Raw genomic sequence first — 19,460 nt, forward strand, 5'->3', positions numbered from 1 at the left:
ACAGGCACAACTGCGGGCGGTACTACAACAGGCGGCCGCCAGCCTGACGAGCCGACCAGGGAGGACGACCCGGGCGTACCATGAGATCACGACGGAACCGGGGAGTCGAGTGAGGGATCAGGTACGTCCCATCCCCCGGAAGTTGTGGGACACGGTCCAAAAAGAGCTGCAGGACATGTTGCGGTGGGGAGTGGTGGAGAAGTCACGGAGCGAGTGGCGTAGCCCCATCGTACTGGTCCCGAAGAAGGATGGAGCCATACGGTTCTGCATAGACTTCCGTAAGTTAAACGCGGTATCGAAGTTCGACGCATACCCCATGCCCAGGGTGGACGAGCTACTGGAGCGCCTGGGGCGGGCGGAATACCTATCAACGATCGACCTTACGAAAGGGTACTGGCAAATACCCCTGGCGCCGGCGGCCAGAGAGAAGACAGCATTCGCTACCCCGTTCGGTCTATTCCAGTTCGTCACCATGCCGTTCGGGTTACACGGGGCAGCAGCCACATTCCAGAGGTTGATGGACGAGATCTTAGAAGACCACCGCGACTACGCCACAGCATACATAGATGACATCGTCGTCTTCAGTAGGACGTGGGAGGAGCATTTGCAGCAACTGGGAGCCGTCCTGCGAGCGCTCCAACGGGCCGGGCTCACGGCTAACCCCAAGAAGTGCCAGTTCGGGAAGAGGGAGGTATCCTACCTCGGGTACACGGTGGGGAGGGGCCGGCTAAAACCACTGCTAGACAAGGTATGCGCCATTAGGGATTACCCCCGGCCCCACACCAAACGACAAGTACGCCAGTTCCTGGGCCTTGCGGGGTACTATAGACGGTTTATAAGGCACTTTGCCTCCCTGGCGGCCCCTTTAACAGACTTGACAAAGAAAGAGAAACCCCAGAGGGTGATATGGACGCCCCAAGGGGTGAGGGCGTTTGAGACACTACGGCAGTGCCTGGTGTCGGGCCCAGTACTACGGTCCCCCGATTTCGAGAAGCCGTTCCTCTTGCAGACTGACGCCTCCGAGGTAGGGCTCGGGGCAGTCCTCGCACAGGAGGAGGAGGGCGCAGAGTACCCCGTAGCCTACCTAAGCCGGAAATTATTCCCTAGGGAAAGGAACTATGCCGTAATAGAGAAGGAAGCGTTGGCCATCAAATGGGCCATAGACTCTTTACGCTACTTTCTTACAGGCAATACCTTCACGCTGGTGACGGACCACGCACCGCTGAAATGGATGCAGTCCATGAAGGATAACAACGCGCGGATAATGCGGTGGTACCTGAGCTTGCAACCTTTTCGTTTTGACATTAAACACAGACCCGGTAAAGATAACGTGAACGCAGACTGTCTCTCGCGGTTGCCGGGGGACGAGCAACCGGAGGACAGGCCGACTGGAGGAAGGGGGGAGGTGTGTGACGAGGCAGGACCGCCCCGCCACTCGCGGGCGCTAACGGGGACCCCCGGGGAGCTAGACGCGGCCGCGGCAGGGCCCGGCGAGCGGGAGAGCGGGGCCGGAGAGGCCGTGATGCGTCATCACGGCGCGCCCAGGGACGCGGCCAATGACGTCACGGCTGCGACGGGGGAGGGGGAGAGGGAACCCGGAAGAGCCGGGAAAGTAGAAAAGGCGCGGGGTGCGTCCGGAAGGTGGGAAAGAGAGGGAGAGCGAAGCGGGGACGGCGAGCGGGAGGCGACGGAGGGGGTAGCCCCGGAGCAAAAGGGGCCGGTCAGGGTGACCACGTAGGCCGAGCGGCCCAGCGGAGTGGAGGAGGACCCAGGGCGGGTCGTGTATCCCGGGAGCAGGTGTGTTTGGGGTACTAACCCCCCTGCTACCACCGAGAGGCACGCTCTCGGTGTCAGGGCCCTGGGTCGGGGTCCGGAGTGAGGGCGGGCCCGGACCCCCCACTCCGCCAAGGAGGTACGCGAGCAAGCGGTGCATTGGGCACTACCTGTCTGTAAGCAAAGTGGTGGGGCGGCGGACTGGTGCCGCACCCCGTGACAATACCAAAGGATACAATTTAAAAAAATGAACACATATGAAAAGGACAAATCAAATTTTAGAACAGAAGGGGGATGGGGAGTGGGGGGAGGTGAATGTCTGTGGGCTAATGATATTAGAGGTGATAATTGGGGAAGCTATCTTTGTAATGGGTAAGATAACTAGATCCTTTGTGGATCAATGCCCACAAAACAGATATCAGACAGGATCACAAAGAAAAAACAGTTTCTTGCCATTTCAACCAGAAAGGACACTGTCTCAACGACTTAACTACCTGCATCCTGCTACAAAGACCTTTTAAATCTGCACTTGAAAGGGAATCCTCTGGACTGTCATTCATGCTAAAATTCGACACTCTACATCTGAGTCTAAACAAAGGGTCTGGCCCACGAAAGCTCATCATCTAATAAACCATCTTGTTAGTCTTTAAAGTGCTACATAGTCCTGTATTTTGCTTCAGCTACACCAACTAACACGGCTACATTTCTATTACTAACCAAAGAATGTAGTCTTTGGTTGTGATAGACTGAAATCAGTAAGGTTCTGTGAAATTTGCTTATTGCAGATCAATTTATTAACATTTTTCAATAGATACTCAATCCTTTTATTCATAGCAGACTGAGACAAGAAGGCATAATCTCACTCATTATTGACAAGGTGGGACTACAACCTCCCCTTTAGGTTGCAGGGCCAAATAGGCCATACCTGCACTACAAGAAAAGGAGGTATAAAAGTAGGCCCTGCAGCTCAGTTGGGCTGGAGCTACTGTGGGAGCCTGAAGAGACCCCTGGCTCTACCAAGGATTTGACAGAGTTGATGGTCTACTGAGATGCCAAGGAGCTGCTGAGGATGCTGCTGAGCACCTACTGCAGAGAGCTGAAGGACACCAATGGAATGGAGGTACTCATCAAGAGAAAAGTAGAAAGTAGCCCAAGGGATCTAGATGACAGTCTGTTTGGGCTTTGGACTGATACTAGGTCAGTGTGTTGCAGGCCTGCTGACCTAGTGACAGACCATTTCAACACTGTTAGGACCCTAAGCTGGGACTCAGTGGAATAGAGTCTTCTTACCTCCTGCCACTCCCAAACCTGTGGCGACATCCTCCACATTGTAGGCCATGAGGCATGCATTTGGCAGTCTTCCAAAGCTTGAATGCCTGACTGTTGCTGCTTTGCACTGACTACAGGTCAGACCTTCCTGTTTCCTGCGCCAGTCTTCCTGAGGAAGTTGAGCAGTAGACTTTACTGATCTACCCTGACTGCAAGCTAGAGCCTCTAACCAGGCAGTGCCCCACTCTGCATGAGGGCCTGGGAGCCTAGACTTAGTGCAGGTTGGCCCAGCTCAGGTGGCCTCAACTTTAAAGACAACTAATTCCCCTCTGAGTGAATGCTGTGACAAGGGTACAACTGTGAGGAGACACGGCCTCCATCAGAGATTAACAATGAGGTTTGGCCATACACACTTACACAGACACAAATACAATCTATATCCAGAATGTATATTGTAAATTTAGCTACCTGTGGACCTTCATCCCGCCAAGCGTGAATGAAATTTCCATTTCTGTCTCACTTTTGCCATTAAGCACTAATTTTACATTTTAAAATTCTTTTGCCTGACAGAGCAAGATCATGTCTTCCCTCTACAGATAAGGGAAGCCCACTAAATATCATTCTCTGTTTCAAAAAGTTAATATTCTGCTGAGGTCATACACCTTAATCTCCATGGGAGGCAGAATGTTTTCCCAATGCTATTTCTGCTTGCCAAGATTCAGCTATCAAATTGGTCATCGCAGACTTCTCCCTTACCATAGAGTAGGCTGGAGAACTCTGAAGAAACCTATCTTGGTATATGAGTTTAAAGATGCTTTTGTAGGAAGGTAGAGTAAAAAAGGAAATGCTATAATGACCTTATGTGGAATTGGCCCTAGGTCAGGATAACCAGCAGGAGACATTTATGTTGGACTAAATAACTCTATTGGATAAGATTTTAACAACTGCTGAATTTATATTTTTATTGTATTATTAGTGCTTTCAAATTAGAGATTTCCTGGATGGAGTTTTCTCTTATTCCAATTTATGAGGAATCCACATTCTTCTATGATTCTGAATGTCAGAAGAATATCATCCTTGGCTTTCTACCTGACTCGTGCTCTATTATAAGATCATTCAAGAGTGAATAAACAGAGATGTCTCTATGGCTATGTCTACACTACCCCGCTAGTTCGAACTAGTGGGGTAATGTAGGCATACCGCACTTGCAAATAAAGCCCGGGAAATTCAAATCTTTCGGAAAAGGCTTTATTTTCCGAAAGATCCGAATCTAGACTGGTGCTTTTTTCTGGCAAAGCTCCGAGCCGGAAAAAAGCAGCAGCCATGTTTATGCAAATGAAGCGGGGGGGATTTAAATCCCCGCTTCATTTGCAATTGCGATGTGTCTAATTTGCATCCCTTTTACGGAAAAGGGATGCAGTCTAGACACAGCCCTAGGGTTTTTTTGGTTTTGCCGTCTGAATTGTTTGGATATTAGAGTAAAAAATAACTGGAATCTGAGACCACTAAGCCTCCTCCTTCCACCCAAGATTGCCTGCTGGTTCTAAAAGTGAAGTGACCAATGGTCTTCTGAATAAAGCATTGACTTGTTTTATTTTTCTTGTAAAGAAAAAATTAGCTTTGGCTATTAAGGAGCCAAAAGATTAAAAAGTGCCACATGTAAGTACACCATTTGTCCTTCAGTAAGAAAAACCCCATTAGGAGTTAAGCAAGTAAAAACTTAAGAGAAAGAGAATTCTAAAAGTTTTTCTTCATACTACCTGCTACTGTACAGGGCACATCACACACCAGGCTTCTTAGATTTCAGACAGGTAGTTTGGCTAAAAAGATACGACAGAGCTCTAAATTTATTTGTCAGGTTCTCGAGTTACTCTGTGCATACTGAAGATGCATACAAAGTTGTTAATTTGCTACCATGAAAGAAAAAACATTATGACATAAAAAACATTCCCTCCCTCAAAATTATCTAGTGTCTAGAGATCTAAGTATTTATAAAGCTGATATTTAGCATATGCTTCCAGTGCAACCACTACATGTATACACCTGGCATCCATTTCGATGTAAAAACAGATTTAATTGTTCCTAGTATGATTATGTGGAAAATCTCTGTTCTGGATATTTAATAAAAATAAATAAGTAAAAGGACAAATATAGTGTTGGAGAACTACTGCTACATTACTGGCAAAGCTGCAGACAGAATTTGCTCTGAATCATGGCTGTCAACAAAGTAGTAGTTTATTTATTTCTGTCATCTAAATATCTCTAAATAGAAACAGTGGTCTTTTCACTGTATGACATTTGGTGCTTCTAACAGCCACTTAATCAAATTCAGAGCTGTATCTATTAGGAAATGCTTGAACTGGAACATCATTTCCCATTTGTTCTCCTTTTTCTTTTTTGATTGACATTCTTCCTTTCTTTACCCATATCAGCCTTCCTAGCACCTAAATGACTGGCACAGCAGGAGAGCAGTCATTTTTGAAGCTATGCTCTTTAATGTTTTGGGTGACCTGAAGGTGTACTTTCAGCTTAGTGTATTATTCAGCTCACTAATGGCAAAAGAGTGCAACACCTAGGCAAAGCAACTGATCTATGATTTTCCAACATGTTGAAAAATTCCAAGTCTATGGAACATTCAGCTCACTGATCATGCAGAATAGTGGTCCATTAAAATATCAGTGCAACTGCACAAAAGTAAAGCAAGTGCACAAACAAAAGGAATGCCTAATCTGAAATTATCTGGATCTGCACTCTTTGCATCAGAAGAAATAGCAATGTTAGCAATTATCTTAATTCCAGATGAAAAATTGTAGCATAACTTTAATGAAAATAAATTCTTCTCACAAAGAAGCACAAAAATCTGAAACATGCTAGAAATCTGAAAGCCCTAATGAATTATAGCAACAAATACTATAATTACTCAAAGTCTTTTTTTTTATGCTTATTATTCATTTTTCTTTATCAGGCTACGTCTACTCTACAGGCTTCTTGAGCAAGAAGCCTTTTATGCTAGAGTTTCTGCACAGAAACTTCTTGCGCAAGAGCATGTCGACACCTCAAAGCACATCTCAAAAGCAATGTGCTTTTGCGCAAGAGAGCAGCCACACTGCTGGACACTCTTGCACAAGAAAGCTGTGATTGCCATTCACAGAATGGCCATCAGAGTTTCTGTGCTTTCTCCCATAGGGGTTTCTTGTGCAAGAAACCCCTCTGGAGCGTCCACACTTGCTTTCTTGCACAATAGCTGTAGCACTAAAAGCAGTTATGCCTCAGAAAAGGAGGTTTACCTATGGTGGAAAAAGCCCTCTATTCTGCCATTTAACTGCCCATTTAATTGTGCAAGAGCTCATTTGAGGTGTGGTCGCTCCCCAGGTTTTTGCGGAAAAACAGCTGTTTTTGCGCAAAAACCTTGTAGTGTAGATGTAGCCTCAGTGTATAGGCTCTTAAGGGTCCCTTCTGGTAGAAAAAAATCACTTTGTAAACTGACGCCTTGGAAATACGTATACATATTCATAATATGACTTTTATGTTATATTTACTCAGCATAATAGTCAAAACAAGATTTCACCTACTCTTCCACAGTTATTTCTACATAAAAATAAAGGAACATTCTTCCTCCTTGCCTGCCTACCAATAGAGCTGCAGTAAATCCTATCAAAGTATACAGTTTAACTTTTGTGTTCTATAGAATAAGTCTTAATCCATGTTGATGTACAGGTATTTCTATGACTACTTACCTGTCCTAGTATTGTATAACCTCTAGCTTTGGATTTTGAACATTGACTTTAAGTATACCAGGCTCACCACCAGGAAATAAAAGATGAGTATGGGGGAGATCTGCTATATGCATTTTTCCCTTTCTAACAGGAAATCCAGAAGAAAATTTATTTAACTAGAATAATGTACCTGTAATATTCATTGTAAAACATCATTGTTCCCTTCTTGGGGTTGCTAGTAATGCATTCTGAGCCAAAATTTCCTATTTCAAAGCTTCAAGAGGCCTGACTTCTTTCTTTCCATTAGGTCTGTGGCTTCTGAAGACTCCAATAAATTTTAACAAAAATTAGCAGTATAACTATTCAAATTAATGAGAGAAGTTTCTAGGGACCCAAGGTAAGGAAATAAACAAAGGTTTCCATATTGTCAGTAAACCTCACTGTAAAATATAAGCCTCTGCCATTGGGACAAGCTGACATCACATACCTATCAGCTAATTTCTTAAAACAAAGTCAAGTGGAAAAGCAGTGACAGAAATCTTGTAGAGTGTGCTCACATACGGATACTTTCAGACACTAGAAACTACTGGTCTACATCAAGTTCAAATAGATTCAATGGCAGCTGGATGCTCTGAGCTGCGTCCAACATTTGCAGCCACAGTTAAATGTAACTGCACACTGTCAGGGAATGATTCAGAGACTTACTGATGCTATGGACAGAGTACTGAGACTAACATGTACCGTATCTTCCTGGCTATGTATTGCAGTCTCTAGAATGCCCTGTGGGTAGAGAAAAGCTAAAGAGAAATTGGAAGATAAATAAAAATAAAAAGATAAGTATTGAAATAAAAAGAAATATGAAAATGATCAGCATGCACGGTTAAAGAAAAGGTTCTTTCTTTAACCAATTAACTGTTTTCCAGTAGAAAAAACTGCCTTCAAGTATTCTGAACTTCAAAATGGAAAACACAGGGGGAAAGAAATTATGTATCAAATCTAAAATGTATTCTCTAATATTTAATGAAAATAGGCAATCAAAGCTCATATTTGTAAATACTGTTCATAGTCTTTTTCAAGAAAATCTGAGCTGCAGCATGTAGTAAATGAAAGATATACAAAATCATGTTTTATTTATCTTTTATATGTTTTTGAGTGTAGTGGCTTTTTCAATCCCAAACTACAAATCTAATGAGGCCAAAAGCAGAGAATAAAATATTTCAGACACAGAAGATTATTAACTATAGTATGTATATTTCTGTTGCTTTGTATTTTTTTATTTTGAAGAGGGAAAGCACAGAGTTTTCTAAATGCTTTGAGTGTCACTGCTAGCCAACTCTAACTCTGGTGACAACATGCATCTTTGATGACATAGATGAACACATCTAAAATGTAAGTCTTCCTTCTAGCAAAACTGTAATCCTGTATAGAAGGTCAAGGAAAATACGCCTATTAAGCCCAACCAGTTATAAGTTGTAAGCAACATTTTCCTATTAGGATTTCTTTCTCTCTGTTTTCTATCTGATTTCTACAGGGACGTGCACCTGTTTACCATGCTAAATTGGTTGTTCATATTTTGTGTCTAGCACATTTCCTTTGTTCATTTCCTAGTGGTAGACAAACAGAATTGGTGTTATTGGTAGCATTCTCCAAAGGCATAATCAGTTCAGATGCAGCTAATCTCTTCCTGCTTATTATTCAGCCATCAGTGCCTGCTAGTAGGATTTGGGAGTCCCAACAAACAGTGTTTAAAGGAAAGGGTTAAATTCAGTTAGCTTAATGACATCCTCTGCTTTTGAGACCATTCATCATATTCATGGAACCAATTCCATAGAGGGAGTTAAGGTTGCCAGTTAAGTTAAATTAAGCTAGATGGATAGGAGTCCAAGTGAATGAGATCACTGTCAGGTTCTAAAGAAGCATTCTCTTAAGGTTGAAAAGCAATTTGAGCAAAGATGGTTCTTTTAATCAGATTTATAGTCCCAGATGTACCTTGTAAAAAGTTGCATTTGGGAGATATCACCTGTAAAGCTACATAAAATTATCACATAAATAACCTTCTGGGTTGCCCATGTCAAAACATTAAAGTGAACTTTTTCTCTTTCTCTACACCTCTCACCTCCTCTCCTCCCCCCAGATTTAAAATAAAAAAAAAATATGAAGTGACCATTTTTGAGAAACAAATTTAATCACAAAGGGCTATAGTGGAGAACCTATGGTCTTTGAGGATAGATTTATACATAGATTTAAAATCCTTCTCAAATGCCACATGAAAATTTTCAAACACAGTAATGGGCTAGGAGCTGAAATACCTGATTTGCCAACCTAGGATTCAGGTCTTTTGTTTGTTTGTTTGCTTTATATCTAAGCCCATCCACCAAAATCACAGAAAGGGGTAAGTGTTTGGAACTGACAAAGAAGACAAGACACATCTTTAGCAATTTACTATGTGTTTTGTCAGTGCTCAGAAGCTGGGCTGGGAGCTCTCTGAGCAAGTCTCATTGACTTTGTTTTACAGCTACACATGAAGTTACTTTTGTCTTTCCTCTTTTATAATCCTTTAAAAAGGGAAGCAAATTTCTATCCTTACTTCATTGAGAATACTTATATGCTTAAATTTAGCTATGTGCTTAAATACCTTACTGAATTGGGGCCTATAGTAATGACACTTTTACAGACAGAAAAGATGTTACTGGTGTAGAGCTGAATTTTACCTATCAGAGTTTGGACAAAGGTGAGTTGTGGAATGGAGGAAATTTCTATTTCTCAGATTGATTTAAAATAATGTTGGGGATTAGAAAGGCTTACAGGGTGGGCCAGTTAGAATAAGTCCCCAGGAAATTAACTAGTCACAGAGGGCAGGTCAGGCAGGCTAAAGTAAAAGATAAAGCTAATTTATCACATTCCTTTGCAATTTATCATATGGAGATCAGTTTCACAAATTAATATGTTAAATTCACAAGGATATTGGGGATATATATTATGGGGACAAAACTATCATCTTATAAATGTATGAAAAAGATTTAATTATGCACTACAGTTCTAAAAGCACAAAGAAAGTATATCAAAATTGAGAGCATGGGAATAGAGCTCACAAGACTTGCATGACAGAACATAAGATACAAGGCTTGCTTTGACCCTGTATGCCTCCAACGCTGCAATCAAGTGCACTGACAACAAGCCAGAAGTGTTCACTGCATGAGCAGGTGAAAAAGGTGATTGTAAGAAGTGTGAAGACAATTCTGTATCCATAATACATTCATCCCAATGAGCAAGGGCATCTGTTAAAATGCTTTTTCCTAACAAGAAGGTTTAGAGATCCCTATTACAGCAAGTGAAGAATCATAAACAGAGGATAAATTAACAAGGAGCTATGAGGTGGCACAATGAAAGTGAAGAACATCTATTGTGAGAAAACACAGACCACAAACAAAAGTGATAATGATAAGTGGCAAATAATACTTTGAGGACCAACTGTTACTCTCTGTCACATGGAGCAAAATCAGCTTGAAGAGTTTCCAATCCTCTAATAGTATTTTCCATATTTTCCTTCTTTAAGAGAGGCCTCTTATTGGAATGTGGGAGCCAGGGCTTTGTTGGGTGCAAGTAGGAACAGAGAGGGTAATAAAGAAGGTAATGAGTATGCTAACCTTTCTTTCGAGCATGCTCATGTCATTGCACATGTACCTAGAAGTCATCCTCCAAAATCACAGAAAGGATCAAGACTTTGGGAGAGGAAAAAGGAAGTATAACAACAATAACAGCAGCAAAAACAAATCAAACAAACCATTTATTATGCAAACACTTTGAGAACTCAAAAAACAAATTTTTCATTCAAGTCCTTATATTCTGAAGGAACCAGTGGTCTTGCTTGCTTGTAATTTGATTTGATCACTTCACTACTCACTTCAAATCTTAATAATCTCTTTGTCAACTTCTTGTATAAATGCCTCTGCCTTCTTCCCTGATCACCTCTTTTGAACTCATCTGAAAGATCACTACATTGTCCACATTTAATTCTCTCTTGAAGACCTACATCTATTATACTGTCTACAATTCTTAGGTGATGCGTATTTTATATATGCAACAGGGATAGATAGATAGATAGATAGATAGATAGATAGATAGATAGATAGATAGATAGATAGATAGATAGATAGATAGATAGATAGATCCCTACTTATCCTTCTTCCTCTAACTTCTGTTTATCTATCTGTCCTGAGAAAAATGCTTGTGCAAGAACTTTCCATTCCTGAATGCCTCGGAACGTGCCAGCATATTATGGGCATGTCTACACAGCAGGGGCTAAAACTGAAATAAGTTACACAACTTGAGCTACATCAATTGCGTAGATTAAGTCAAAATAGCATATTTCAGCTTTTTGGCACTGTCTACACAGTAGGAAGTCTGAGAAAGAGCACTCTTCTTCCAACTTCCCTTACTCCTCATAAAATGAGGGATACAGGAGTTGGGAGTAAAAAGTCCTCCAGCACGACATTATTTTGACATTATGATGTCAAAATAACTGCTTGTAGTGTAGACACGGACTATGTTATTTTCAAATAAAATCAGTTATTCCAAAATAACACTGCTGTGTAGACATACCTTATGAGTGCTAGGATAAATTAACTAATCAAAATTGGCTAAAATGTTTAAATGTGATATTCAAGTAGGTAGTGCCAATTGAGATGCCCAGATATAGATTTAGATTCCTACCTTTGGATACAAACATTTGAAGATTATGGCCTTAATTCCTAAATACAGATTTGGGATATGAATGGTTAATTGGCTACAGGTAAGCATCACCCATAATGGTGATGCTTACTAGGAAGGATTAACTTGTGGGGAGCTCAGCCTGCCATCATTTAATTGGTTAACAAGTTAAATTTAAGGATTAACCAGTAAATTAATTGAATGGGATTTTACATCCCTAATACAGACTTCGTAGCTCATCTGACAGGGTGGAAAAATATCCTTTGCAGTCAATTATGCTATCAAATATGAGCAAAATTGAAGAGCCAAACATTTATGTTTTTGTAGCAAATAGAATTCAGCCTATTTTCCATAATAAAATATTATGTAAAAGATGCTTTATTTGTGATAGCTGTTATTTCTCTCACTCCTGTTTTCAGGAACACTTTTTAAATTTCTTGGATGACATGCTATAACTTGTCATGCCAAGTTGGGTTAAATCATCCAGAAAGACATTTGCACATGGTTAATGAAACACCCTGCATCCACCAAGCAGCAGACAGGAAAGAAGAGCTAATTTAAAGAAACTTGCTTATAACCCTATCCCCTCCATAGAGGTAGAGAATATCACTGATGCTAGAGATTGGTTTAAAGGACCCCAGCTGGTATCCTCCAGAGTATTTGAGCCAGGACTGGCCATAAGGATCAAAAGAACTTGCATCTATACATCTACTCAGAATACAAAGATATTAAAAAACCAGCCACCAACCATATTATAAGTCTCAGAGTGACTAGTCTGTGTTTGTCCAAGTTAGTCTATAATGAGTGGCTTTGTAACACCTTTAGAGACAAACAAATATATAGTATCATGAGCTTTTGTGGGCACAACCCACTTCTTCAGAAGAGTAGTGGGTTGTGTTCATGAAAACGCATGATACTATAGATGGGTACGTCTACAGAGCAGAGTTACTTCGGAAATAACTGATGTCATTCTGAAATAACAGTGTGTGTGTACACTACAAGCCTTTATTTAATGTCGAGCTGGAGGACTTCTTACTCTGACTCGTGGGAACCCTCATTTCACAAGGAGTAAGGAAAGTCAGAGGAAGAGTGTTCTTCCTTTGACTTCTTGCTATGTAGACAGTGCCAAAAATTGAATTAAGCTATTTCAATTTAAGCTATGCAAATAACATAGCTAAGGTTGTATAGCTTAATTCGACTTTAGCCCTGCTGCGCAGATGCACACAACGATGCTACAGGACCACTCGTTTTTTTTAAAAAAAATCCCAATTTATTACGGGTCTGACAGTAAACAAACCAAAGTGTACTCATGAGGCCCAATCCTATAATCTTAATTCAGACAAAACTGACACTAACAATAATGGAGGCTTTGTTTGAATCTAGACTGCAAGTTCAGACTCCTCATTTTTTAGAATGCAATATCCACTTGTTTATAAATCTTTACTCTACAGGGGTATGTCTACACTACCCCCCTACTTCGAACTGGGGGGGGGTAATGTAGTCACACGGAGTTGCAAATGAAGCCCGGGATTTGAATTTCCCGGGCTTCAATTGCATAAATCCGGCCGGCGCCATTTTTAAATGCCGGCTAGTTCGGACTGCGTGCCGCGCGGCTACACGCGGCACGCAGTCCGAACTAGCCGGCATTTAAAAATGGCGCCGGCCGGCTTTATGCAAATGAACCCCGGGAAATTCAAATCCCGGGCTTCATTTGCAACTCCGTGTGACTACATTACCCCCCCTAGTTCGAACTAGGGGGGTAGTGTAGACATACCCCAGTAGTGCTAGTTTTTAAATAGAATTTTAAATGGCAAAAGGATTTATTTATAAAAGGGAAGCAAACTCCTGAATGCACACACAACATACACAAAGGTAATAAATAGGAACATCTTACATATACCAGTCCTGCTTAAGGGTAAAATTAAACAAACAAACAAGCAAAAAACCAACTTCCCCAAACATTTAGTGGTTACAGAAAATGCCAAATACGCCCTTTGTGTAAATTGTTGCCTTTCTCTCCATTCATTCACAAACCCTTGCAAGATCAGTTTATAACTTTGATAAATAGCTGTGTTTAAGTACAAGTAGGTTGTTTTTTAAAAATGACATCAAGCAAAAATAAAAGACAATCCTATGCAATGCAAAGGCTAACAAAGGGTATTTCTTTTCTAATAAAAGCTAAACCACAATGCAGCCTGGTCTATACTAGGCCAGGTAAGTCGGCTTAAGGTACGCCATCCAGCTATGCAAAATGCATAGCTGGATTCAGCTTACCTTGAGCAGAGCCACTGCGGTATCCACACTGTAGGAGGCTGATGAGAGCATATCCTCCTGACAGCTTCTTTTATGGCTTGCAGAACAAGGAGTACTGGATGCCCTTGGGGGTTGCCATCAGCGTTCGATTTAGGGGTATATACCAGACCCGCTAAATCGAACGCTAGAAGATTGACTTCTGGAAGATTCATCTTCTCTGTAGTGTAGACATGCCCTGTATTGCCACAATTTTGTCCCCATTTATCAGGAATGCCAGAAGGTATTTTTCTCCATTTAAATTTATCATTGATAAATTATTAAAGCAAACACTGCATGATAAATTCTGTTTGTGAAACTGGGAGTAAATCTACTTTGAGAAAGTGAATGAGCTGAGTTTTCAGAAGTACTGACCAGCTACAATTTTCTTAGACCGCCTCCCCACCTCAAAGTTGTAGTTGCTCTGCACCTTTCAAGAACTGGCTCAGTGGGAGTTTCTTTTGGCTTCTATTGTCCAGGGAATCTGTTCTCCTACAAAAATTATGGATGATGAACATGGAAAACAACTACAAAAAAGAAGGCAGTTTCTACTACCTATAAGCTGATGATCACGACAAACGCTTTCATTTGTTAAAAATAATTTACTTTGTTTTCTTTTTCATTCCACTGCTTTACAAGCTATTTCCAATTTCAGAAAAAAATAGTGTGATGTGCTTTTGTTAGGTGACATAGGTATAATAACTATGATATACTGATTTCTATAGAGGTAACTGTTTTCATTAATTACTAGAACCCCCTAAACCATATTCAGCAAATATGACAAAACCTGTTATCCTTTTAGTTATGTTATACTGCATGTGATCCCATCACTTCTACTCTTTTTTTCTTTGATTATAGATGTAATGTACATCAATAATTAGCAAATGTGAGAATTAGTTGGTATATATTTGTATCAATCTCTCTCTCTCTCTCACCACACGCACGCACACACACACTCTCACACAAAACGGAAGAATAGTAGTTCAAGCCCAATAAAGTTTTGGTCCGATGAAGAAATGCAGTTAGTGATTTAAGTGAATATCTTTCTTCTCCGAGCTGCCGGAGAAGCCTCTCTAGCTGATTTTGCATCCTACAGTGAAGCAGATAATGATCAGATAAAGTATTTCATGTCCTTTAGAAAAAACTGCCTTTTCAATAAATTTACACTAGGCAGTAATGAGCTATATTGTGTGGTGGTTAATCTGCTCTGAAAAAAGTTGGAAGAAATTTCTCTGCCCGGCTCTCAGGTATTAAGTCCGTACATCTTTTATGTTGACAGTTCAGCTCCAGGCTATAAAACAGAAGAACCTGTTCTACATCTACTGTTTAAAACAAGAGCAGAAAACCTAACCCTTCATCAATCTGCTGTCTTACTTTTACGACTTATCTGTGGCAAAAATGAATCATAAGAAAGATTTGTTCTGATTCCTCAGACAGATCCATCAACCTGCTGGTGCTTGTGAACCATACAATTCCTACAGAGACTAGTGGTAGTGGTAGACTTGCAGTATAAAATGTGTTAACATGTTGAACTATGGATATTCACTTCTGATTAATCTCAGTGAAAGTCTGGAGTAAACATGCCTAGAAAAAGTACATACACGCACAGATAAATTTTCATTTCTTTCACACCTCTACCTTCTCTATTGCACAGCATCTTTTATGAAGCTCTGTTAGGGCTAATGCAAATATAATAAGGCAGAGTGATTTAACTTTGAATATTATTCAGGTGAAATTTTGGTTCAATTCTTCTGGAATATAAAATGCATACAAGTCTGCAATCTCTTTCTTCAACTTGTTACTTGTAAGCCCTTTAAGAAATAATACAATCTTATCAAGTTCTGAGCCATAGTCTTACAAAAAACCCTTTGAAGATTTATAATCTTACATGTAAAATTCTGATCACAAGAGAAGACAGCTAGCAGATGAAGTATTTGCTCACCTGGCAGAAGCAGATCAACAGACTGAAGTCTACTTGTGATGGTGTGTAGGGTGAGGATAGCAAAGGAAAGCAAAGTCGGGAATGCTTGAAAAATAAAATATTTTTAGTTAACAAGTAGAAAAATAAAATGTTGGGGAAAGGGTCCATTTCATTTTTGAATCCCTCTCCCAAAATGGTCTCTGCTATTTGTATAAAACAACCTTTCTGAATGACCATCTCTAAGTGTAGGACAGCAGTGTCACAGAAATGCATAAGGCCACTAATTACAGACTATTGGCCAATCCTGTAGTCTCTACTCAGGAAAATCTCCCATTGAAGTCAATGGGTAAATTATTTTATGTTCAAATGGTAGTGGGAGTGTCACAGTGGTGATGCAAATAGCTCCAGACAATAGTGTGTTGGCTCTGTATATAGCATTCAGTACTCCATTTTGGTTATATCCTGGCTCACCATTGACAGCAGTTTCTAGATAGTAATTTACTAATATTCAAACCCAGAAATTATCTGCTAATGAGAGAGGTTAAAGGTGGTTCATTGTCTTTGCTTTAATGTGTGTGTAAGTGTGGGGGGCATATCTGAAAGGTGTAGAAAACAAACTTTATTATAGTTTAATGACATTTATCCCACAAAGACTAGAAAGAACTACAATCTATTGATTACTTAGATAGTTGTACAGAGAGTAAAACAATTATATAAGCTAAGACAAAAAAATGCTCATGCAAAGCATTTGTAGGTTTTTTTGACCTGATATCAAATTCATTTAATCTACTTTATGAAATTGCTTGAGGAAACACTCATCTGTTTTCTGAAAGATTGGCTTGGGGATTACTGGAGCTGTATAATTGTTCAAATGATCAGACTTTAAAGGAAACACTTTGTTTTACCTTAATCTTACTGAAACGGGCAATGAATTTCAGAAATAGATTGCGGTCTAAAAGTCCTGCCAAAAAAAAATGTCTAGCTGAGAGCAACTGTAGCTTCTTTTTAATTTTTTTTTATTTTGAACAATCTCATTTTCTTATTTTCAATCTTTATTCAACATCTGTTGTTCTCCCTCCTCTGTAACATAATTATGCAGAATTCCAGTGTAAAACAGGTTGAGTAGTTAATAGCAGAGAGCTTAAACATTTTTTCGCACTGTTGCCCTGCAGATGTTTCTTTCTTTCTATCTTTTTTCTTTCTTGGCTTCTTGTTTAATTTGTGTATTTCTATCCTGTTCTTAAAGTGTGCTCTCACAACATATGGAAGCACCTGAAAGTAAGACTGGCATATGCGCATGTTTACAAGACTACTATTATGATATTTAGCACATCAAAGAGCAGAGTGAAAGGCACAGTATTTGTTTTGTTGAAGCAAAACCAATTAATATATGAGTCATCTTGTTTCCACACTCAAAATTGATACTCCACTGAGTTTTCCAGTGCTTTTAAAAAGATTCTTTATGTAGGTCCAGTCTTTTAGTATTCATAAATATTCTCTTTTTCTCCAAATAGGCTTATTTTTCCTTCATAAATTTGACATAAAACCACTATATATCTTAAAAGTAGTTGTGCTTCTATGATAAGTACTTTTCATTTTATAATATTTCATGTCAGTAAATAGCACTTGACATTCAACTTAAGAAAAAGGTGGAAAATGTTACACTGACAAAAATTTGCTCTGTCTAAAGGTATCCTGGAAACACACAGTTCCTCCATACAAACAGAAAGTGATATAATATACTTGGTTTTCCATGAATTTTTAAAGAGATCATTTATTAGGATGAATAAGGAGTACTAATTTCAATGCATAAGTGAAAAATATGTTGTGACAAGTAGGAGCTAGGAAAAACAACAAAATAGTCTGATAATCTTCAATTTATCCACATTAGAATAAAAGGGTAAAAATAATAAAGGAGCAATTGAAGTCATATTCAAAAAAAGATAGAAATAGTTAGAAGAGCTCTCATCTTACATATGATAGATCACAAGTGAATAAAACACAGAAAGTTCTGAGAAAACATATGCTAGAACAATTCAGTACGCCTGTCTTCACGTCTTAGTAAATACCTCAACTAATTTTATGCAGTGAACGCTATATTATTGTCAACAAGATGGATCCAAATTATGCTTAATAATTTAAAATACAATATTTTATCTTCGGGGGTTTGAATTAATAGTTCAAGTTAAGTTTGTGCTTTCAGGACTCAAAAAAGCTTTTTATGGTGTAATAACTTTTGGTTTTTTATATAACAGTTTTTGTATAGTATGTGTGGACACCTTTGTGTTTTCCCTCCATGCTTCTTGGCAGGTTGTTATACAAAATGTTGATTTTAATCTTTTTTTCTAGTTTGCTTTGTAGTGTGCAATTTTTATGCCTATGTTGAGTTCCTCTGACAGTTTATTTTACAGTGGAAAGAGATACTATTCTTTATTAATACTGTAGAACAGAATATCATTCTGATACTATTCTGGGTTTTTTTTCACAATCACCTTTTAATTTTTATTTTTAGTGTTTTAATGCTGAAGACAAGACTTAACTTACTAGGATTCCTAGTTAGCATTTGCTCTTTAAATAAGGTCATAAAATAGTATGCAGCTCCTAACCTTCAGGCTTTTCAGTAAAAGAGAAATGACATTCCACTAGCAGAGTCAGATGTAGATAAATAAAAGAATGGTTTTGAACTAAATATAAACAGAAAATATTTCAGAAATATGTTTTATTTGGGCAAAATTACATTTAGGAGACAGAGTTACAGATTATCAGATTATTCCTTTTTTTTTTTTGTTCTGCTGAAAGATGTCTTTTTTTCTCCCAAGCAGAAGGTTAAAAATCATTTTAAAATAAAAACCTCAGATTTTAAAACTTTTTGTGATAAGGTAAGGAGAGGCATTTGATATTTTTAAATGGCACAAAGTGCTAGAAGCTCTAACGTGAAAGATGTTGTGTGTAGTTCTTGTAAATGTGGCCTGCAAAATTAGCCCTAAATATGTGCATATTTAACTGGAAATGTATTTTGTAATGTAAAATTTTACTTTGGAAAAAATACTATTTCCTTGCAGAGGTTCTTCAGCATATACTTGTGACAAATCTCTTTATAACTTCGCTTTTAAATTACTGCAGTTCTGAAAAAAAAACGTTTGTTGCAAACCATCCTCACCTGCTCTCAACAAAAGAATCAAAGCAGACGAGGTAGTTTGGAAATAGAGAGAAAATGCCACAAAATGTTAAAAGAAACTCAAATGTAATACCCCACATCTAGCATGTCCTGCAACTACCTGAGAAGACTGTGAAAGTAGACTAGTTTGTACTAACTGCCACATATCGGTATATTGTCAACTATTGTGCACTCATATGCATAAAAAACTGGGAGTCTTGGAACTGATCCTGCTGGGCTGTAAGTTGCAGCAAGACTTCTGAACTTAACAGTGTGTAAAAAAACGACAACATTTTCAATACAAATACAAGAAACTTTTATATGAGATTGCTACAGCTGTGATTTTTTATGGTAGTCTTTCTGCCACGTTAATACAGTTTGCTTGGGTGAAAAATAAATGCTTACTGTATTGTAGCACTGCAAATTAACCACTACTCACTTGCTTCAAAACACCTTTTCACCACACCATACAATATCTTAGGTTTCAGTGTTTCCTGAAGGGAATTCTACAGAATTAAATAGATTTTGACAGGGAATTATCTTGAGATTTAATTTAATTTTTCATGACATTTAGCCTATAACTCACTATGTTGATCTGAAAAAAGATGCAGAAAAATATATTATA

At 39.2% G+C, this 19,460-nt stretch overlaps 1 protein-coding gene across 7 annotated transcripts in view; it reads right to left on the reverse strand.

Moving 5' to 3' along the window:
• PCDH17 (protocadherin 17) overlaps positions 1 to 19,460 on the reverse strand; it is a 117,578-nt gene that overhangs the window by 18,417 nt on the left and 79,701 nt on the right. The window contains exon 5 of one of the 7 annotated variants that reach the window (XM_089775448.1): positions 15,423 to 15,783. The exons of the other annotated variants lie outside the window; for them this stretch is intronic. Coding sequence (XP_089631574.1) covers positions 15,548 to 15,783 — 236 coding nt within the window. The 3' untranslated portion in view covers positions 15,423 to 15,547. Of the gene's footprint in view, positions 1 to 15,422; positions 15,784 to 19,460 lie in introns of those variants that run through there. 7 annotated transcript variants of the gene reach the window in all.

Source organism: Pelodiscus sinensis, chromosome 1 (genome assembly GCF_052426305.1).
Source record: "Pelodiscus sinensis isolate ZL-2025 chromosome 1, ASM5242630v1, whole genome shotgun sequence".
NCBI lineage: Eukaryota > Metazoa > Chordata > Testudines > Trionychidae > Pelodiscus > Pelodiscus sinensis.